At 33.0% G+C, this 24,964-nt stretch overlaps 1 protein-coding gene across 6 annotated transcripts in view; it reads right to left on the bottom strand.

The window, feature by feature from the left end:
* Positions 1-5,141: 5,141 nt before the first annotated feature.
* LOC123678246 (muscleblind-like protein) overlaps positions 5,142-24,964 on the bottom strand; it is a 440,933-nt gene continuing 421,110 nt past the window's right edge. For all 6 annotated transcript variants that reach the window (XM_045615156.1, XM_045615157.1, XM_045615155.1 and 3 more), the window contains 3 exons: positions 13,845-13,955; positions 9,632-9,673; positions 5,142-8,386 (listed from right to left, as the gene is read on the bottom strand). In XM_045615156.1, coding sequence (XP_045471112.1) covers positions 7,487-8,386; positions 9,632-9,673; positions 13,845-13,955 — 1,053 coding nt within the window. In that variant the 3' untranslated portion in view covers positions 5,142-7,486. The remainder of the gene's footprint in view (positions 8,387-9,631; positions 9,674-13,844; positions 13,956-24,964) is intronic.

Raw genomic sequence — 24,964 nt, 5'->3', positions numbered from 1 at the left:
CGAAACCTATCTGGTCAAAAAAAAGTTTCCAGAGAAAGCAGCAGAACTAGTATGTAACAGCAGGGTTTCGGACGCCTCATAATCAATGGTTTATGATTTTAAATTTTGCAGCCTTCAGACCATTGCAAATCAATCGTTTAAAGAGCATTATAAGAAGGTTGGTGCGATAAGAGTATGTTTGGTTTTTGTGAGGATAGAATTCATTGCGACCAGAATTGGAATCAATTAGTGACCTTCTCTGATCATTTTATAGTATTATTAATAATTATTGTGAGTATTGAGTAGCAAGAAAATGCATACTGTCAACACACTATAGAAACAGATTAGATTTGGACTTGATGTCAGAATTGCAGTTGTTTTTAATTTAATTTAATTTAGGTAAATAAGTAAATTGCTCTTTTATTTTAACGACCTTCTCAATCGGTTCCCGTGACATCCATAGGAGCATGGCTATTAGATCATGAGAATTTAAATCTAGTTTTAAGAAATATGTTGTCTGATGAAACCCAAATTGTAATAATTCACTGAGTATACGTGAGTGGAAAATCAATAAATCAGGATGAACAAAATGGGTGTTAACCTTTTTTTAACAGTCAGTGTAAAAATCTTATTTGATAAAATCTCAGCATAATCATTATCGAACATCGAAATAAAAGAACAATATCATATGTTATAATAATATCAATTAGGAAATTAAATATTCTACTCACCTTCCTGTAGATGTACAAATTTGCAGGCTTGCCGGTTACATAGGCCACGATTAAAATCTTGGCACACCGGGAGGGTGTCCAGTAACTGTAAATATCAAGAGAATATAATTAAAATTTCATAAGAGGAATCTAGGAATGTATATATTTCGAATTAAAATTTTGAACAGGTATACACTTCTTTTCAACTGAAAAATAGCAGACAGAAAAGCACTACCTACTATGAATCTATCGAATAATTAGGTATTTCATTCAAAAATTTTGTTGATGCACATGCCAATCATTAATTTACTAAATGGTCAGTTTTATTAGTTCATTTGGTCAAATAGATGTTCAATCATTCTGCACCTCCAAAAGACTGCAATTAAAACTTCATTGTAGAATAGTTAAAAGATAAGAGATGATGTATACAAGGTGATAAAATACAAGTTTCAGATTTCAGTTCATACTTCATCAGAAGCAACATATCAAAAGTAAACACAATGAGGGCGACATAAAAGTTGTTCAACAAAAACAGCTATTACTGCAAGAAAGCTAAGGCAAAACTATGTTGAATTTTGAAATGAATGAATTTTGAAATGCAACATTTCAAATATCGAAACGTATATAGCATCCGAGGCATTATTTAATATATCCAGATATCAGCAAAACAAACAAGCCAATTGCAGCAAGAGGTCAAAAACCAAAAAGCAGTGTTAATAACAAAAGTTGTGTGTAGTATCTCACATGCAGAATGTTTGAAAATCTAGATGTCTTTTCATTCGAAAAGCCATAAAATTTCATTAATTGCGCGCAATTGAAGAATGAAGCAAAATTTCTAATTCAGTTAATGAATACCACTTATCCAAGAAAAAAGGCAGCTTTGAAATATGCAATCATAACTTTTTGACAGATATGCTTGCAAAGGAAATGGAAGATAAATAAGTTACAATGTTAAATCTTCGAAATGAAACGAGAAATGAAAGTTGATCGCAGATAATGATATGAATTACAGCAAAGGATTTGAAATAAAATTTCTATTTTAGACATAAAAATCAAAAAATGGTTGTTAAGATATTAGTATATTAATATTCAAACAACATTGTAACTTATTGTTTTGTTTGGTCATGCATGCTGTTCCACATAAGCCTGAACTTCGAAAAAATGATAAATAAGGGTTGAAATACAAACACATAAGCACAGATTTCATAAAATATCGAGGGGCGAGTACAGAATTTTGGAATATTCGTTGAACTTATCTCCCAGCTAATGCCTTCATGATTTTGTCTTAGCCAAATATTTAAACTAAGATGAATGCTAGTCATTGAGTCATTAAAACGAAATGTATTTTTGAAAAGTTTCAATAAAAACTAATAATCACTTCATCAAAGAAATGGAAGTGAAAAGAATAGGTTACGATTAATCAGAATTTTAAGAAGATCGATGATTTTTTTGTATTTTCCTAATGTTTGTTGTCAATTTCAATTATCATCAGCGACTGCCATTTATTTTTGAAAAAGTATCCATTAGGAATAACTTATAAATAACTACTTATCGACCAGTAAAAAAGACAGTTATTATGTAGAATACACATTTCTTAAGACTATTGACTCCTCGAAACCTATTGGGTTACATTTTTTATTACCTTCTGAGTATTTTTCTTGAAATCTAGTAAGAATAAAATTATAAACTCTTTGTTAAAGGACGACAATAGATAAGGGTAAGTAAGTACGAATGAATATAAAAAATTACTATAAATATAGTGAAAAAAAAAAAAGTATTTTCCGTTCTTTTATAATAGTGTAGGAACTTCCACAAGTTTTTTTATTAAACTAATAAATAGCAGAAAGAAACAGCAATTACACAGGCTGAGGAAATGTGTTATGTGTTTTATTCGATAGAACCCTTCATGGCACCCCATCATTTTTCACCTAGCTATGTAGTACAGCTTACATGAAGTTTAACATACGTGAATACCTGTCCTTGTTCATCAGTGTAGATCACAAAGGGAGCGTTTTGTGGTACAGAGACACCATTGTCTATGGCGGCGACATGCAGTAGTGCAGCAAGCCAGCAAAGTTATCGCAGCCAATCAGCATTACGATAACATAACAGCCATAATGTCACCCACCATACACCAGAGCCACGTGATTGTGTTTTGTTTTTCGAAATGAAATGTAGTATTTTAACGGAAGATAGAGTTTTTTTCGGATTGCGAAAAGAAAACGGTGCATTTCCATGATACAGAAGAAATTTTAATATTATTTAATGGTGTCCGGTGGGGCCCATAACCATATCGAGGTACAGGTTGTCAGTGGATACGCAACATTGATTCGTTTAAGAAGGACAAGTTCATTCGATGAATGTATTTTGATTATTAGGAGAAGAAAATTTCCAGGCAAAATTCAGACAACGAAAGCATGAAACAGAATGAAGCAATAAAATCAATAAGTAAATAGATGCAAAATAGAACAATGATACAATCTCATATTTAATTTCTTCAATTAGCAAATTGAATTTTAAAAAGAAGAAGAAACATTGGGAAGCGTTTCACAAGGACACTTCTCAGAGAAAAATATTTTGGGAAAATAAATATGAAATTGCATCAACTAGAAACAAGTAAAATAATTAAACAGGTATTGCACATTATTCTCTTCTTAATAAACGAATAAAATAATCTTCCTTATGTGGTTGTATAAATGATGTGATAATATGGGTTATATGCACATAATTGTATACAGATTACTTAAGAAAAACTCAAGTGATATGTCCTATAACTGTGCTAATTGAAATCTAAATCATCACATAAAAATATTGAAATTAAAATATTAAATTTTCTCTTGAATTAAAGAATATTGTGCAAACGAAAACTTGTTAGTGAATCGACTCACAAGTCAAGAAAAAGGTTAAAAATGAAAAACTAAAAACAACTTACTTACAATATAGGTTTTGCTAAATACCTAATGTTTAAGCAACAAAGCAAAATACTGTTAAATTAGAGAAATTATCAAAAAGCTGTTAAGTGTAGAACAAATTCGGCGATGCTACAATTTATCTATGCTGCTGGATTCTGCAAAACAACATATTGAGTATGAACTTGAAATACTATTAGTATAATCGATAGAGTATAGTATTTTGAATATGAAGAAACTACATCATTTTTACTTACTACAAAGCTAGACAGATTTAATGTATGGGATAAATGGAGAAAAGATATATTCATAGCTTCTGAAGAAACACTGCATAGCGATACACACGAAAAATAGAGGTGCACTATTTTCCCCGCTCCTTATTTCATTTTGTCCAATTTTTTGTATAGATACGGTGCATTCAATTGCAGAAACTTTTTGTGCAGAAGGAATGAGTTGTTATTCTTTCATATTGTCAGATCATCTTTAGAGAACTTCTTCTCTCTCTTCATTCACTTTAAAAGGCCAAATATGCTGAGTAGGATTGTTTCAACTAGACCATTGAAAATAGTAAGATTGCAATTTGAATTATGAAGGTACCTTGAAGAAAGAAGCAGCTACCTATCACATCAAAAGTTCTTTTACAATGAGAGAAAATCAAATACACATATATGATTGATATACTTCAATAGCAAAATAATAACATGAAAAGCAAAGAGGTATTAACAAATCCTACTTAACATATAGGGTCTTTGAAACGAGTATAGTTATTACTTGTGTTCAAAGGAAAAAAGGATAGCTTGCCCATTACAAATTATTTTTTGTCTTGATATTCGGGTCCTAATGCAATGCATTTAAGAATCAGTTCAATATGTTAGATAAATATCAAGTATTAAAAATTTCCATATACATATTCAAATTAGATATTAATTATTATATATATATTTTCTTATATGCAATTTTAAATTTGGAAAAGCAAGTGTTAGTTTTGTGAAGCATTTTACAGAAGGGTGACTTGATAGAAAGAAATTACAAAAAATAAAATGTGTGGCAAGCAAAGGGAGTCCTACAGCCTTCATAGAACCGTTGGGTATATAGTAAGCTAGATGAAGGGACCATAATAGCATTTCACTAGCATCAGCAAATCTCTCGAAAGATCAAGTTCACTATTTTCTTGAATGCTTCTTTTCAAAGTTTGATTATTGAACCCATATTTCACTTATGAACCATTCAATGTGTCACCAGAAGAACATTTTATAAAGTGAACGAAAGAAATTCAGCCCCTCCCCAATTACCACTTGAAATAATTTTCGTTCTTTATGATTTCTTGATTGAAAGTTAAAATCTTTTTTTGAATAGAAAATCAACTCAAGAATTCAAAGCTGAATTATTGTGTGATTGTGAACTTTTAAGGCTTTGTCCCGTTAGCTCCTAAGCAATCGAGATAAAATCAATGAGAAGTACTGCTGATATGCTAAAATCGAAGTGGAATACAGGGTATACTCGGAAATAAAATATAAGCAAATGATTAATAAAACAAAGATCATGCATTTTCAAGCATTATTATTACAAATAGTGGCGTGATCATAATTTCATACACCTCAGGATTAGAACAAGTACATTACACAATAAAATAATACAAATATGGAAACAGTTGTCACACCATGTGGTGAAAAAGTAACCCACACCTCTGCAAAAGCGTGATCAGCAGCCCAAGAAGGCACTACATTATTGTAAGTTAAGTTCATAATGGTTGGCAGCTGATAACGCAAGTTATATGAAGACAGAGAAAAGCAATTTGTAGTTTAAACTTGATCAGCACTATAAGTAATAGTGAGAATACTGATAATAAAAAGCAGCATGTAGTAGGCCGTGATGCATATGGTGTTTCTAGCACAACGTTCGAATCTTCGATATGGAACATTCTTACGTCTTAATAAAATAACTTTGAAGCATTTAACTGAAGCTAAAAAGTCTATACTTCGGAGTTGACTTTCTTACTCAGCTCTAGCTATAAAAAGTACTATTAGTGTCAAAACGACGGTTTTCCCTGCCCTCACATAACTTTATTTCTTCTTATCAAAAATTCTACTGCAAATGGGGACTTTTCTAACCTGTCTCTTACAGTTAAAACCTACTCAAAAATGCAAACAATTCCATTAGTACCTTAAAACTTAATGGATTTGAATAATCACTAAATTGAACATGCATCACATTTCCGTACAAGATTGAATAATAGTATACAATTTCTGTGAAATATTTAAAGTTTACTAATGAGTAGTAAGACACATTTTATATCCAAACTATATGTAAATATGTGAATATTCAAATTTTATTTGATACATCACAAAACTAACTAGCCTATACTTCATTACACTTACTATTTTCAAAGATACTCTACAAACTTCAATAAAACTCACATTAAAATATTCCTTGAATCTTTTCCATTTTGACTGAATATAAAAAAATATTCGTTTTGCTAATGTGAGGATTTGCCCACAAGTAAAACATTTCAACGATATTTGTGCTTCAAGATCAAAACCAGGAAGACAAAAACAACCTCTTGGAGGTTAATTATACTGTAAACTAAGAAGTAGCCTTTGGAAACTGTATTTTCGGGATTTTACAGAGGAATCACCGACCCAAAAAGAAGTTATTCCGATTAGAACCTTGTGATTTACTGCAATGTTTTTCATGCAAACATGTACTAAACTTGAGCCCCATGCAAAAGTTGACCTCACAGAGAACAGTAACAAGCACTACTGTTTCTATTTGTAATTTAAAATTGATCAATATTTTGCGGAAAAGGGTGAGTACATTGAATAACATTATTTAAAAAATAGTTCGATGTTCCATTGACGAGATAGAAATAATTGATTAATTAATTAAGAAACTTGATAGAAAGGTGAATACTTATCAACAATAAATCTTCAAAATAAAAAATATTCCGAAAAAACGAATTTTACTTGAATTTGTATTTTAATAATTTCAAAAGTGATTTTCTCAGTGAAAGTTTTAAGCTTTCAATTGAATTAATATGATTCATTCACATAAGACATCAAACATCAAAACTGTATATATATTTCAAAATCATATAGATGTTTAATTTGAATTGAGAAATCTTTTCGACTATTAATGTGCCTTTTAACATTAATTTGGATAGCATTTCGTTGAAAAAAATAATTTCTAGTACAAGATAATGAAACTATGCAGAAGATACTATAGTCGAAATGAAATCCTTTTGGGTAGGCTCACAAACCAAGATTTAACCTACAGCGATGGCACTTCTAAAAGGAAAAACGGTAAAAACTACCATGCGGTTTAAGGGGGGGGGTACCCAAGAGGAGATATATAATACGATGTGTCCATGCAATAAATCTAACAAGTACAAAATATTATGAAACCATATAATATAAAAATACATTACTAACTCCTTACACAGCAATAGACAGTATTCTAAATTGTAAAAATTATATGACCAGAGTGTTAGGATGGGACGTTGCGTTTGCGAGACAGCAGATGTGAGGATATCACAGTTAGGAGGCACTCGCGCATAAAGGTCGCTCAAAAAATTTTCCTCCGCCCACAATAACTCTGATTGTACGAAACGTTACGATTAATCTGTAATGTGAGAACGAAGCTCTCGGAGTGATAAAATTGCAAAAATTTCTATAATAACAACTACTGCTGACTAGAATGGGATAGGAAAAACAAATCGAATCAAATTTTACAAATTTAATGGGACTATACGATACATAATTTAAAATTATTACACAAAAACGATTCATAATAATAATATTAGTATAATTTCGAGACGAAAAAACAAATTTATACAGATTTCAACTATAACACAAATCAACAAAACAACGGACAACAATCATTTCTAGCGCATTAGGTGGTCTTCAGTTTTTTGTACGGTTGGAGCACGACGTTGTTGTTATTCTGAGCGACAGCAGCAGAGATATTGCTCGTTGACGTCACGCTAGTGGCCGACACTGGTACTTGGTACTGGGCGCCTATCAGGCCTGCATTCACGATGGGGGAAGTACCGGTCGTGGGATAGGTGGCTCTGACGAGCGAGTACGGGTTTATGAAGGTCGGCGGTGGCCTTGCGTAGTTCAAGAGGTTAGTCTGATTCAAGGCGGCGTAGGGATTTGTAAGGCCGAGGTTCAAGCCGTTGGTGGCCGTGCCGAAACCCAGGGGAAAACTGGGATACCTGGACAAGGCAGGCGGAGGCACGGACATGGCCTGCTTGTTCAAGGATATACCCGTGTAGTTCATGGGGTTCAGCGAGAAGGGCACTGCGGTCGCGTAAGTCGGCGTCGAAAAGGTGGCGGCGTAAGATTGAGTAGCCGCAACTGCGGCAGCGTAATTGGAATTGGCCTGAGCCTGGGCCAACTTGACCGCCTTCGCGTAGTTCTGCTGAGCGACCTCCTTGGCGAGCGCGGCGGGATCGGGAACCACAGAATGTTGGGTTAGAGGGGTGGATGCGGAGGTGACGGTCGAGGTCGAAGCGACTGGGAGGGAGTTATCGCTCTCTTTGGGTGGTAGTTGGCTGGCGACCGAGGTGGTAGCGGGTGGTATTTGCTGATCTGAAGAGGGGGGAATGGAGGAAGCTGCGGGAGAAGCGCAGGCTGCGGGGGCGGGGGAAGTAGAGTACTCACATGATACGGGCACGAACGGCTGTTGGAGTTGCATGAGTTGCTGGTATGTGGTAGCGTTGGGCTGGTAGACTGGTACGCCGGATTTGTCAGTAGCCGGTCGCTTGTACGGCATCATACCCGGGAAAGGCTGCAAATTTAACGAATTAAATAACTGCAATAATGACCTCCTGATATATTATTAGATGCTCAACTAAGTATTCGCTGTTTGTCATTAGATGGCCCTAGCAGTAAGTGCTTCTTCATCAGGGATCTTTAGGTATTAGGTTCTATAGATCTCTACACCAAATTTCATCTCAAACTTCTTCAGCTGTTTTATGGTCTAACGAAGTTTGAGATGAAATTTGGTGGAGAGATCTATAGAACCTAATACCTAAAGAGCCCTGATGAAAAATAAATAAAGATTCGAAACGTTGGCAAATTCAATAAAGCTTTCTTGTTCTTTTTTGCTCTTTCGCCGGTCCTCAAGCTGTGATTACCCATTTTGTTGGTCCTTAGACCTATTGGTAAACGAACTGTTTTAATACATTAGCGATTTTGTTTTGGAGTCATATCCTTTTGGTTCTGTGAATACGTCTGGTTTAGCGTGAAATAATCGTCATTTGCGGGAAGTGATTATATTATTTTCTGTATTCGAAGAAAATGGCGACTGAACTGTATCGAGAGTTCCAAAAAGTTTATGGAGATGCTGCTCTAAGTAGGGGTTCACGGTTCAACTTGATTAAAGCTACTTTACTTGAAATTAACACAAGTTTAAATCAAATAGTAGCTTTTCAATATCAAGTCAAGTATTTATTTATTAAGTACTTGACTTAACATTGAAAGACTGTTACTTGACTTGAAATTGAGTTGACTTCAAGGGAAGCTCAACTCAATTAGCTTGAATATCAAGTCAAGTAGCTTGAATATCAACTCAAGCCGTGAATCTCTTGCTCTAAGTGAAACAACCGTCCGCGTGAAGGAAGGCCAAAAAAGTTGCATTTTCATGAAAAAAAAAAACACAGCGGAAACTTAGTTGCGCATCTTATTTTTGAACCTATTTTATGAATAGAAAATCCAAAACCACAAATGGCTGATGGTTAACTTTTACACAACTGCATCTTAATAATAATTAACAACAATTTTGGGCTGAAGTAATGATAAACCACACAAGAGTTAGATATGAAAAAAAATTCTGCATTATGTAACTAAATTTCCCAAATTATGGGCAATAATTACAAATTCGCCATTTCCGCGTAAAAATACAAAAAAGTGTGTTTATCAGATAAGGCGTTTCGCATGAACCTTAAATCGCAAGAATACAAAATTTATTAGCAGATAATGAGCTTGAGACTAGTAGCAATTCAATACAATGAAAAAAAATGTGGGTACTTACGAAATTTTCGTAATAAAAAGAACCAACAGATTTCATATCCATCTGAAAGAAACACAAATAATCATTAAAAACATGTAATGGATGTTTTGAAATACATACAAAGACGAATATTAAAATTATTGTCAATGATAAACATAAGACGTGACATATCACATATCCATCTTAAAAATGTTAATAAAACTTTGACGGCGGTTATGTTGTTAATGTAGTTGCTAGAATGTTGCGAGAAGTAAAATAGAGGCAAAAATATACATATTTTCAAAGAATAGAGTTTCACGGAAACCATGCATACAAAACACCAAATAAGCAGAAGCCAAAAAGGACGAAAGCTGCGACCATTCAAGAAAGGTCGGTACTTTAATGCCGAAAATCTTAAGCCCTCACAACATGCTAACAACCGAATCGGGTAGAGGTTTTCATTCTACCTTATTTTGCCCCATTTATCTTTTGTTACAGTTCCTTCGGGTTTGAATCGATGAGCATGAATCTTTAAATTGTCAATAGTAGTGGAATTGCAGGATGGTCGCAATTATGAGCAATATTGTGCTGCTGAATCGAGTGCTGAAATATGGTCGATGTGCCCATAAAATTCTACTTAGCACGAATTTGATGCAACTTCTTAGGTATGTGTGAGTAGACAAAGTTTATCATATCACAAATGCAAATGTACACTAGATTTGATCATACTCATCTGAATATATTAAAAAAGATTATAGATTTTTCTTTATGTAGAATATTCCTACTGCAAGTATAATGATGATTTAAAAAAAATTATTTCTTCTAATTCGTTTGTTACGTGTTTTTGTTGTTTTTTTTTTACGTTTAAGTCCAGTTCATAATCTTATTTGTCCAATGTTTTTTCTTGGAAGGAGAAAGGTGGAAATTGTATTGTATACTGCCTTGTGAAGATAGTAGTCGCACATCTTGGAAACTTTTTTTTTGGTTTTACTATTTTCAATAATTGGGAAATATTCTAAATATAATTGATTGCAAAAAAATCAACTATACCGAATAAAAACCTATTAATATCGATGTATATATGAAGTAATAGAGTTATTTGACTTCTTATGTTGTAAATTGCAGCGTTTTCCAATTGAAAAATTCTCATCTTTCCCAGACAATGAAAAGAAGAGATAAATCAACACGTATTTCTTGCGATGCAGTAATGCAAAACAATCAATAATTGTTACATTTAGATAATTCAAACTAATATACTAGATAACATACTGTGAGGTATCTATAACAAGACTTGAATGAGATGCCTCAAGAGAAAATCGATCATCTCATAAAGAGAATGTGTATTAGACTCATATAAGGAACAACACATTTTTGAATTTTTTCCAAAGATCTTTCTGAAATTCTACAATCACTAACCTAAGCCTATAAGAAAATGAATACAGAAGCTCTTAATAAACTCATAATTACAGGGAATTCTTATTTCCATATCTCTTAGAAGGTATCTATTATATCCTGAATAGAACGAATGTTGTTATATTTGCTATTTAAAACTTTTTTTATTTCATTGATTGAAATAACTTCATTTTTGAGATTGAATGAAAGCCATACAGGAGAATCCCTGTCATGTATTAATATTTACTTTTATAGAAGGCATATCAAAGTATCGAATAAATAGATAATAAAACGTATACACATCGATATTTTCTGAGAAGTTTCTGTTTTGTTCGGTATAGTATGTTTTTTATGTCATAGTGTTGATGTTATCCATTTTCTACAATTCAAGAATGTTTTCTGTTAGAATTCCTTAAGATAAAAGAAGCTGATGTTCAAATTTGCAGTTGTGAAAGATATATAACATAAGCTTCATCTACAATATAGCTTTTCATGAGGATAGTAAGTAAAACATTCCAGAATAGTGCCTGTATAACAATACGGTTCTTGCATACAAAGGATTTATTGATATTGTTGAATGAATCTTACGTAGGTCTACAATAATACTTCTAATTTACTGCTACAGATAATTAATGAATTTTTAAATAAGAATTGTAAAAAGTCCTTGGTCCATGTTGGTATCTTGGTGTTGGCTTTCAGATTCAGGATTAAGTTCTCTTCATTTTTATTATTCCCTGAGCCATAGGCCTTGGTAAAAAAATATTATAAGCAATGGTCAGCAAAACTCAAATATTTTTTGCAGAAAGCATAAGGAAGAAGCGTTAAAACAGGTGTGCCGAAGAATTTTTATTAAAAACATAATATATAGATTGAATAACTCCAAGATAGATATTTCAGTTTATCATATGAGAAGTTATCGATATTGACTATTATTAATTGATAAGGATAGGAGAATAAACTCTGAAAGACCGTGTGACTAATGCAGATAAAACAGCATGAGAATATGAGCAGTGAAGCTTTCTGGTATTTTCATCTGCACTTTTTTCGACAATATTTTTTTCAGTCAAATAGTCCTGCCAAGTATACTGCTATACTTTTCTTTCTTATTTTTGACAAATGCTGCTAGAACCCTATTGCTAACTGAACATTATTCAGGAAAAGCACTGGAATGTTGCCCAAAGCCAACTCAATAATAATAAATTATAAGTTACAATGCAAACCCCTACCCTGTGTTGATTGGGAATTTGCTCTAAGAGAATCCGTGATTGTAATAGAATGCAAACACAATATTTCCATTGCTTTTAGGTTTCGGAAGTATTATAAAGAAATTCTCAAGGGTTTCAACTTGATAGATGATTGAAAATGTTAAAATAACAGAACACGATAGTTCGAGAAAAATTGGAATTTTTTTGTGAATGCTAAATACTGAAAACTACTTCAAAAAAATACTAAAACTGATAGTGGAAATGATATGTTATGAAATTATTCGTTTCATATTGGAATTCGCGAACATTTTGGTTTACTATTTTTTTTTAGCTCTTCTCGAATATTGCCAATATATAATTCTTCATCATTACACAGGGTGTTCCCAAATTTAAGATAATCGTACAAAGGAAAATGAGAGATTTCTTGAATAACTGAAAAAAGTCCTAAACAAACAAAGCATTTGCGGTCCCAATTTTAAAGGACTTTATTTTTTTTAAATGATCCGAAGAATGCGTAATTTTCGTTTGTACCTACAATTCAACAAATTTTTCCTCCTGATTATCACATTCAATGACTATATCTTCGGTTATAATTATTGAGTTTTAATTTTTCTTAATGATTTTATTGTTCAATTTATTTTCACATTTTTTCATTTGCAATCAATTTGCATAAAACACTTAAGTCATATGCTACAAAGTTCACTAGATGTGTGCAGTTATGCATAATCAAATAGTTACAATTATTCAAAAAATGTCTCAAGCTCTTCCAATTCTCCACAGAGGTGTTGGAAGTTGTTCATTATGAAAATACCATTATTTAAATGACATGTACTCCTATAATTGCTTATTTGTTTGTATAAATAATATCATTTTAACTATTTCTTATTTGATGCTGTATAAATGCACACTCGACTTTTTTTATTTGAAAAAAGGATCTAACAATTTCGAAGGATAAAAACGACATGTCGAATTCAGAGAGACAATTTTCTTCTGAACTCTAATCCTTGTATATGATAAGTAATGATAGAATCTTAATTTGATGTCAAACTAATCAATTTTGGTGAAGAATTTGTAGTAACAAATCCTACCAGAACCTAACTCGCATAAGCTCTAAGCTTCTCAAAGGCCTAAGGGATTAGGGATGAAAAACAAAACTTAAACAATACAAAAACATAATATAAAACTATTGTGAGAATATTCACTCTCTACGTTGTAATTAAAACTCAAATCTTGATTCGAAGGAAAATAATGGGATGAATAGCGAATTAATATATTCTATTTACGGGTATAAGGATAAGGATGATAGGATAATCTCATTCCAAAAAATATAACTCCAATGATTTAAAATGAGAAATATTTCTAAAATAATGGAATGGAGCATATTAAAGGAACTTATTTGAAAAGATCACAAGAAATATAAAGTAAGAAAAAAAAAAGAAAAAAAAAAGGAAAAAAAAAGAAAAAAAAGGAAAAAAAAAGAAAAAAAAATAAAACAATAAAGTTGCTTTCTTTGGAAGATTCAATTGTCTGTACAATTTCAGATCGAATATGAAGTGATACGAAGATACTATGAATCGAGACCGAAATACTGTGTTTGCAAACTGTACAGAGGGTGGATAGTAAGTAAGTGACATGCAAAGCAAGGCGCATGATGGTACCAGTAATAAATCAGCGTCAGCGGCCGTGGGCTCTCGCGGCCTCTTCTTCCCTATTTCGAGGGCGGCAGCTGCTGCCTGATGAGGGGCCAACAATGGCGAAACGGCGGCAGGCTATTAGTGGTAGAGCAGCACAAGACCAAGCCAAGGCCAAATCCGCCGGTAGGCAGGGTAAATAAAACAAATTGGCACAAAATTAATTCACTTTACATATGCGAGTGTTAGTGTGAGTTGGTGGGACTAGATGAAGCTGTTTCAACTACGTCTGAGTGGTGGTACAGAAAATACAGGACGGTAAAAAAAAATGGGATGTATTTTGTCAGAATACGCTCGCTATTAATGTCGATATGTATAATTAATTGGCATGTTGGTATGTCTGTAACAGGTACATATGAAATTTACTTTGTTAGGTTGAAAATTGAGAAGTTTTCTGCAATCTTGAGGACAACACCACAACAGATCACTGCACATAGTCTTGATTTGAGATGCACAAAAATACTGGTGTGTTGATTGATTAGATTTTGTTTGAAATCATTCTGACGACTTGAGCTCTGGATTGCGAGTGGGTACTTTCCTTTTATTCCGAAAGTAACGCTATTTAATGAAATGGCAATATTTTCAAAAAAAGAAATTGCGAAAAATAATTTTTTTTCTTAAGAAAATGCTATATCATTGAATATCTATGTGTTCCTAAATTGTATAATCAAAAAAATTATGCAAACATGTGCCCGGAAACTCTTTGTTTACGAGATACAGGGTGTTTCTTGTAGTGAAACTTTTTTGTGATGATTAAATCAGTTTATCGAATCATCATTAATATTCGCTACAGATTGGGTAAACAAAGTACCAAAATTAATTCATTTATCTCAGCCTACTAACTGGATCTTTATAATAATTTGGGTTTTCCTGACGATCAGTAGAGCATTTTTTGAATTTTTTTTCGAAATTGTAAACAGGTAGGTACGATAAAACTACACGAAACCAAAATTTTAGTACTTATCCAAAGTTTTTTTTACAATTTTCGAAACTACAAGTGGTCCACCAAAAAAAAAATCTGGAGGAGAAGCGGACACAGTTCCAGAAAAAATATATCATCCTGTAGACTTGCATTCAAAATTAGCATTTCATATGATGAACACTATTTTGAGTTATTTTCATTTCATCTTAATTTTAAGTTTTATACATAGAAACTTGTGTGGTTGTCACCGTCATTACAATTTTGAAGCGATTTCAATTTTTAATATATGTTTTCATGCTGAAAATATAAGTATGCAGAATTTATCAATCCAAGGAAAATATTATATTCATGTAACAGATTTACCAACCTACCAAACAAATATACACACTAACATTAAAAATGAGTATTTTTGAAAAATTCAGCCTCGCTACTACCTGAAGTGATTTGGTAATAAAAAAAAGGACCAGCAAACTTGTTTTTAATGTTATGATGTATCCATAGTTTTTTCTTATAGAAAACGAGTGTAATTATTGGAAAGTGGCCACGACAGAACTTCAATATGTTTCTGATATAGCTTTAGAAAAACTTCAATGATTCAAGATGAACATCAAATTTGAATGAGTATTTTTGGTATGCTTATTCAATAAAAGAAGTATTATTGAATATTTTCTAGTTTATTCCTAAGTTTGTCGACCACTTGAAACATTTATCTTTTTCACTGCCTTATCTTATAATAGTTCATTTTATGTTTCTGAAAGTAACACTGATACCAAGATAGGAATTGTAATAAACAGCTTCAAAAATAAAATTAGTGCATTCTAATTTTATATGAAAATAGTTGAAATTATTTCATGAGTAATTCGCCCCTTGATCTCTCTCGAATAATGTAGAGATTGATAAAAATGATGAAAATCCATAAATCACAATAATCAAAGGGAGTACGTGTTGTTAAGGTTCTTCCCAACAATGCCAGGATCACCTGAACTATACACTAATGATATATCTATTTTAAGAATGACATTTCACGCTTGTTCATATTAGATACACAGATCCGAAGTCAAAATGAAGATAATGACATTTCTGTTGACATTCACACAGGCGACTGATTCCACTCTAAGAATCGTTCAAGCCACTTTCCAACTTTTTATTTTTACGCACAATCAATGGGAAAAATTCTGGATATAATGTAATTAAATGTTCGCGGAGTTCTAGACCACTCAGACACTAACTAGAAAAACATTAAAAAGCTTTGAAAAAATCATCATATCTTCAGCAATGTCCGTTGTAGAAATATATTAATGGTGTGAAATGGAAGGCTCCATATATAAAACCTGAAAAATAAGCTTACTCTAGTGAGACTAATATATCAGATTTTATGATACATGGAAAGTTGGAAGTTTGGGACCTTTTCTGACCTTTCATATGTTCCTATGTAATACACGAACTTTCGAATGGCCTTTTCAACTCAAACACTACCGTTTTATGGACATTTGAGAACTGGACTACGATTCCCCTGATAAATTCAGTATTGACTGCCAATCTTACTTATGGGGCCCAACAATAAAAATCAATATTTTATAGATGTTCGTTACATATATGACGTTATTTTCAGTAGCTGTTATTTTCAGGCAGATTCAATTTCCTCGTAATATATTTATTCTGGAAAAAACTGTATTGCATAAAATTAATGGAACACTTTATTATAAATGTGTATTTAGTAGATGAGTTATGTAAACAGCTGAAATGACATTTACCCTGTTAAGTTGGTAAAAGCAGCGTTATAAGAACATAAACAGAAGGGTTTTGTGTCTATGGCATCTGAAACTTTAAATGAAGTGGAAATTTCGAACAAGCTAAAACTGCACACACATGGAAATCGATCTTTCGTTAAATTCACTAAGGAAAAATAATGCTGTTCCAAAACTTCTTCTTTACTTTAGTGCAATATATCGTTGAGTAAAATGTGTCATAGTGACCAAAAAGCTAAATTTTTTCTCCATAACAATTCTGGTCTTTTCAGAGGGCGAATTTTCATAATAATGTTCTCCTTCGGGTTTTATCTTCATTGATCCTATCAATATCGAATCTATTTTCATTGTGGATTTTTGAACTATTTCCCTGTAGCCAAAAGAGGTGCACCAAAAACCCAACTCAAATTGCATAAAATCTGATATATGTACTGATATATACAATGCTAGTGCGTCGATATTATTTTGAATAAGCTGGCCGGTGTATGCTGAAGCTTTTGTCGGGAGATCATGCAGTATTGGACGACTGGCTGAAAGAAAATCAAATTTGAACAAACATTTCTACAATAGATCCTATATACACCTTTTTTGATCTGTATACGGTTTTTTTGCTGGAGAAATAATGATCAACTTTGTGAAATGCATTTGTTATGTCTAAAGCATGAAAGAAGATAGAAGTTAGTATGATAAATGAAATGCAGTAAGAAGGAACCAAGAATTATTAAGATAGCAGTTGAAATCTTGACACAGTTTCAGTTAATAAGAGACTAAGATACATAGCAAATGCATTTATTCAATCCAATGGAAGTTGATCCATCCTTTCCACTTATTTAAATTCTCAACGTTTCATATAATTTCAAAGTATAAACATCTTGAACAGCATTGTTTCAAATCATAAAGTTGAATGCAAACATTTCTCTAAAGAAGAGTCAACAAGAAACATGCAAGATACTGTAGAAACAATCAGAAAGCATTCTCACATTGAACAATTATTATTGCGATTATTCACAACGTAACGACTTCGGGGGTAGTTTTCTCATAGTTGCCACTATGTTAACAAAATTTATACAATTTTTTTTATTTCATAACGTTGAGTATTTGAGAGGGGGAAATGTTCAGTATTATATCTCAAGAAAATCTCTGGTATATCCAGAATGTTTTCATATGAGGATAAATTAATCATTTAATAAACAATGAATATTTGATTTATTTTTGAAATTCAGTTATTGTGTGAGTATACAGCGCTGTGAGGAGATTTATTTTCAAGAAGCAGTATGAATTCCCAGACTATACATACCCCGATAATCTAATCAGTTCAATTATGTCTTATATGAAAGACAATTCGGATAAAATGAAAACTATCGACTATTTTCCATTTCTTGATGATTATTTTTATTTAACTATTTATATTTTTATAGTACGTAGGTCATGCCCTATTTCAAAACATTTTCCAAAGTATAATTTCATTCAATCTGAATTATTATTAGTAGCAATCTCTTCGGCTTCGATCTGTAAGGAAACAAAATACTTCCTCAAAGAATTTCAGGCTTTGCAAGGCTTCGTAATAATCCAGCTTCAAAGGAGCGGAATCCCTGCCTCAAGATGATAACAGTATAAAGTGAAGTCGGCGTGACACGATTTCCATTTCATGAGACTTTTATCTGATTTTCCTGTTTGTTAGTGTTGCAAGACAATAAATCTAGGAAAATTGTGTTACGTGTGATCATTTTTATACTGAATTATTTCTCCAAAATATCTTTATTAGATCTTTCTACGATTTACACGTATGACGCAATTATTGTTTGAAAAATTTAAATTCTAGTAACATAATGAATGAGCAGCAAATTTGGATGTCGAATTTGCCATTGAGAAAATGAATATAGGAAATTAAAAAACTTTTCTCCCTAAATGGAAATTTTTTTGTGATCAGTTCTGTGGCTAATATAACCTTGTTTCATTATTGAAAACCATATTGATATAATTAAATTAATAAAGTGAGGAATTTCAAAATTCAAGAACAACCAAAATTTGATAATGACAACTTTGAATTTCAGAAAAATATCCAGATGAAATGTTGAATTTGTTTTCTAGAGCCAAATGATTAACGAAAGTAATTAATTGGTGGATAATAGGTATTTTCTCTATTTCAGTATCTTAATGAGTTCATTACAGTATTAAAAACAGTGCTGTAACGAACTCATTACAGCATTGTTTTCTGTTATATTTTTCGTTTTGTGGTTGTCTACACTAACTTCCTATCAAATTTCAACACACGTCAATTGTCGATATAAAATTATTTGGGTAGAGTGGAATGATTTGCAACATTATTCGCAATTTCTCTCAATTCTGGTGGTTTTCAACAATTTCGTCAGATATAATTCACGAATTTATTGAGTATTTATAAATTAATTCAAAATTCGAAACGTACGATTTAAATTCGAATTCCATAATCTGTCGATTTTCCTTACAGTCACACCAACTGCCAAAATACAATACAAAAGTCACTAAGATGTATAATCTGAATTTCTCATTGATTTTCGACATTATTTCACAAAACTTGACTGAAATAGAGAAAATATCGTCTAATATTCATTTCGTTCGAAACTGCAACTTGTTTTAGAGTAGGTATACTATTAATAGGTAGTAAATCTTTGATTTAATAAGACTAATAAGATTATTTTCATGAAATAAATATAAATGTGATAAATTTGTAAAAAATTTAGGCAAAATCTTACAACTAAGCTTCAGTACAATTTCAATTATGATGATGAAGACTTGCGCAATGTAAGCCTTCAAAACTAGAGAAATAGACATTTTGGTTCGTACTCTTTATATCTATGAGACTACGTTTTTTCTCTCCGACATTTATCGTAAGCGAAAACATTTCACTTACAAAGTTATTTACTCAAAGAACATACTGTTTTCCTGTTTCTGTGGAAATAAGGAGTTCTCTAGTGAAAAATGAAAAATAATATTCTACATTATTCTGTAGAATCGAATAAATGACTAAAATGAAAATGTATACCTATAAATGATTAAGAGAATTTATTTTATGCCCTTCTGAAAGAAGCGATCTAAAAACTTTAAAATGTGTGTGTATGCTTGTTGCAGATTGCAGGATATTTAGCAAGGGTCTGGGTGGCAGGGCGCATGCTAACTCGGAAGCTACTGCAGTCCAGTATTTTCAATTTAGTATTTCCCACCCAATACGAGTATAATCCGAAGGCGTTATCATTTAAGTTTTCGACAAATAATACATTCCAGGAACATCCATTTCACATAAGACGTGTAGCATAACATAACTGTTTGAACTGGACTACCAAGCTATATGAGCAGTTTTTCATGCATCCTAAATGCAGGCTTTTCCAAGTAATAATGCCCTTCAATGCCCATCTAGTTATTGCAGCCATAAATAATTCGAATACCAATTTTTTCAGTCGCACTTGAATTCCACTACATAGATAATTTCATGCTTCAATTCGCTTTAGCGACTCAGATAGAGTTTGATAAAACGCGATGTTAGATATTGGTTTATTCGAAACAAAAAAATATCAGAAGCAATTAGCACAGCTTTCAACATCAGAACGAAAAATCGTGAGAAACTTTGTAAGGATCGAAACGTGTAAATTTCGATAGTTCTCAGGATCGCCATGCAAGAACTTGATAGTACGAATTTAGTCATCTAAAACAACATCTAGGTATAATTCAAATTATTAAGAAAGAACATCGAAAGAGTATCGAGGTTGAGCGGGGGAACTGATGATGGTAGCTGTTTATTTGCAGAAATTATTGATTGAAAAAGATTGTCTCATTACAATAAATAAACTTCGAAATAATTCGAATAAAAAAAAATTACTACTTAAAAGGATCATGCAAAGGAAAATTGGCTTCTGGTGAATTCAGTCGAATTTTTTATATGTTGTAGAACTTGCTCTTATGATCATATGTCGTCAATGCATTACCGCTCTAAATTCAACCATTCAGATTCTATAGGGTGCTAAACATAACTTTTATAAAAATTTCAAATGTCCATTATGGAAAAACCTTTTCGAATATATATCATTAACTCGAGTATGCATCGAAAATAGTAAGTTATCAGTAAAGAACCCCATTTTCTGATCCACCCTGTCTATATTATTTATCTGCAGAGTGGACTTTCATCGTGAATGTTTAATTCAAGAGATGTCAACATCATCAATCGCAATTGAAATTGGTACCCCAGAAAATATCTCAAAATGAATAAAATTTCACCGCTCAAATTTTTGGAATTCACTGAAGAATTTGATATCTTTGGTATCACCCTTTATATCTGTCGTGCATGAAGGAATAATTTTTCTCTATAGAGGACTTTAAATCAGCTATATGAACAATTGATGCATACTCGATTTAGCTTTCAGATTTGAATATGTTTCTTCGCATTGACCATTTGAAATTTTAGAAAAGTTATTTTAAGCACCCTATATAATCTGAACGGTTGAATTTAGAGTGGTGATGCAATGAAGACATTTAAACAGCACCATGAACAAATTAACCAAATTTTCCTTTCGATCCTGTTAAAGGTCCTTTACTCTTTTTTTATTTAACGAAATCTAGTAAATGTTACATTATTCAGCAGGCTTCGATGTACTTATGTTATTCTTTTTAATTCTAGTTTAAAATCATTTCTGTGTCTTTATAAGCTCTTTAGTTCTTTTGATCAAGTAGATACAGAATTATTTCAATTCTTTCTGCTTAATATTGGTACCATCAACAATCGCTCTCATGACGGAGCTACAGTAGCGCGGTCTTGCTTGCACAATTACAGGTAACGACCACGTGAGCAAAACCGCGCACGCCCAGCTCCCCCATCTCCCCGCCTAGCCCCAACCACAACGAAAAACATAAAAAAGAAGCCATAAAAAATTCGTAGCAGCGTGCGTAGCCCTAAAATTGCGTAGCATACCGCGCTAGCCCGCGACTGTGCGGCCTTGATTTGGGCTTGGAGGTGCAGAGGGGGGTGGAAATAGCGGCAGGGGTCGCGGTTGCAACGGCCCTTGACTGCGTCCATGCAGACAGTGACAGTGCCGTCCTCGTTGGCAGTTACTGAGTCGGCGGGATGCGCGAAGCGGCACTCGGACTCGGCTCGCTTGCACGCCCCGCGCTGGAACTCGCGGCACACCTATATTGGGACAGGACGCACGGTTGGTTGGATACAAATCGGTAGAAATCGGCACACGAGCCACCGCTGCCTTTCTCTATGTGCGATAGAAGCTACACAACAAGCGCACTCTCGGAAGTATCGTCGTCATCAGCTCCGCTTCGTTCCGAGAATTGGCCGCATCACTCGTACCAACATTGGCCGCAGTGCTCGTGCCAACATTGGCCGCATTGTTGTGCCAACATTGGCCGCATTGTTCGGCCAACATTGGCCGCATTGCTCGTGCCAACATTGGCCGCATTGTTCGGCCAACATTGGCCGCATTGCTCCTGCCAACATTGGCCGCAGTGCTCGCGCAAAATTGGCCGCTATATTAGCGCCAACATCGGTCGGTATTGCTCGTGAGAATGTTGGCCATATTGCTTGTGCTTAATATTCGGAACAATGATTGTGCTTTCAATGGTAGTACCGCTTGGATGATTATTGGCCCAAGTACGTGAAAACGTGAAAAACTTTCGGTTATTATTCGATTCTAAATTAAAAAAAACACTGGATCAATAGGCTCGCTTGAAGAAATTATCGATTTGTCACTAATCTGACAATGTTTTCTGTCATTTATTTCATTCAATTTCTACCATTAATGAAAACATTGAACAAGAACGTTTTTCTTCATCATAACGAAATTAAATATTATTACCAAGAACTCAACAAATCTGATGGAACACCATCGAAATTTCCTAATATGTCTCCGGAGACTTTCATCTGGGAATGCATTTAATGATCCGTTGGTATTTTTTGTACGAATAAAATTTAGGAAATCAAAAAAGATTTGTTCATTGTTGTCTTGTACATTCTTCTTTATATCAAACTATTCTCCCTGATCGCGTTCATTCTACCATAATGGATTGTGAAAATAGACAAAACACAAATGACAAATTTTCATCTCTCTTAATTCAATATTCCTTGAAAGACTGCATTCAATTTCTGGTTCAAACTTCTAAAAAGGAATTTTTCGTTTGTTCCACGTTCATCTACATATACACCTAACAGTCATGATTTGATAAACCTTCACTGTTCTTCGTCTGAGAACAACCGTCAAAGAATATCCTCATCCCAACTCATACCCATTGTATCCTATTCGAAAATGAAGAGTTTCGTCGTTGTTGATACAACAGCGAAATTGTGCGATTGTCAAACCAACCTATTCACAAAACAATCAGCTAGCAGCAGGCGCTACGACCCTGCACGATTCGAGTCTGGGGTTTCAATTCTGTTTCAAAACAAATAAGAGCAATTCGCCTTACTAGCGTCGAATGAATTGGAGCTGATGATTCCATACATCGAGAGATTAATAGTTATGAAGTCACCGAGGCAGTGAATTCAATTTTGAAATGAACAAGTTCGTGTAGCACCTAACGCAAGGTTTGGGTAATTGATTATAGCATAGCAGTTCAGTCGGCAATTTGATATACGAGGTATTTACCACCGATAATTAATTAATGATGATTGAAATCCTTGTACCAGACAACACTGCTATGCTACAATATTAAGGGGATCATATTGCTCTAGCAAAATGTATGGTATTTTGAAAATTGATAGGGTGGCTACAGGTTCCAATGGAGCTAATACTTTGGTGATCACATTACAGTTTTTTTAATGCACTTCTTTATTCAACTGAAGGGCAACTTTGCACAGATATTTACCAAATGAAGATCCAATTCAAATAAATAATTTTTGAAAAATGAATTTGAATCTTGCGAAAGACGAAATTATGATAACTGGAAGACACGAATCTCTACAGAAGTCGAGTATTCAATAAAATGAAACATTAATTCATAAAATAAACTAAGAATGTACCCAAATATTTATAATCATCTCAATAATTCAAATGTAAAATAGGTGACGAAATTTATACTGCAATAATAATACAGAACAATATTTGTAAGCGAATATTTGTGATAAACATCTAACCACGAAATTCTCGAGGAGAATCTTGGAAATTTCAATCCCAAGAATTTTTCTCCGTTTTACAGGAATGCTGTCGTAATTAAGAAACTTTCATTGTTACGCCTTGGTCCCTTAATTTTCATTAATTTACCACACCGTTGGTTTTGAGGTGAAAGAGTAATTTGTGGTTCTAGTAGCCGAAATGGATCAATAAGGCAACTCCTGAAGCAGAAAATTTCGCAACTTACTTTCCCAACAATATGAAGATTTTGCGACGAACTGACATTGCTTTTTAGGTCAGATACCACATAGCACAAAATTAAGTTCCACACGATTGGAATAAATAATGTAAATCATCAATTTTGTTTTTGGATTTTATAATTTTCATTAAAATCTTCACTGAATTTCATTAATAATTATGTCTAGCTATGATGTGTAGGATTGCAATTGAATAACAGTGCATTTTGGATAACTAGAATCAATGTGATCACCAAATAGAAATAACCTTCTATCGAAAAAGCAAAGGACCTGATTGGCTATATAAAGAGAAAAGAAAAGATCTAACTACATAGTTCGCATATGGATAGCACACCGTGCATAAATAAAATTCATCGATAGAAAGTTACAAGTGCTCTCAAAGAGTAATAAAAGAGAAATAAATCATATTTTTCACTCTTTGCTCTATGTACATAGAAAAAATATTCATGAATCATATAATGAACACAATGAAATAAAATGAGAAATGCATATATGGGTATTTCTTCTCATAATAGCTACGCTTTCTATACTATGTATCAGCTTAGTGTGTAGTGTGAGTGTAACAAATTGATTTGCTCGAACAGAGCTCAAACTCAGAGAATTTAGGTTATTTTACAGGTCAACAACAAATTCAGAAATATCTTTAGGTTTGGTGATTTAAATATGATATTTGATTCAACATTAAAATACTAAACAACGCAATTCGGAAAATGGAAGGCTATGCATAATGTTCGAATATAATCATTTCTTTTGAATGAATCAAATCAACCAAAGACAAAGTTAACCTGTACTGAAAAGACTGAACTTTTAGTCACCTTTGAGAAAATTTCAAAAGAAAAAATCTGAATGAAGTCGAACTCAATCTTCTCGATAACCGACAAAGTATTTCGAAGCGTTGTTTCCTGTCTCCAATATTAATTAGAGTCTGACTAATGAAGTCCGTATTCAGGGCTAAATTCTCCAGGCTTTCCGAGAAAATTTTAAGATTCATTACTACAGCTGAATTCAATTGGGTGAGTTGAAGAAGTTTACTTCTTTTCAGTGTACGATTGTTAGAGATCAATCGATTGGCCAT

This window comes from Harmonia axyridis, chromosome 4 (genome assembly GCF_914767665.1).
Source record: "Harmonia axyridis chromosome 4, icHarAxyr1.1, whole genome shotgun sequence".
NCBI classification, from domain to species: Eukaryota; Metazoa; Arthropoda; class Insecta; order Coleoptera; family Coccinellidae; genus Harmonia; species Harmonia axyridis.
The sequence above is the reverse complement of the archived record's forward strand: the minus strand, read 5'-3'. Positions and strand labels throughout refer to the sequence as shown.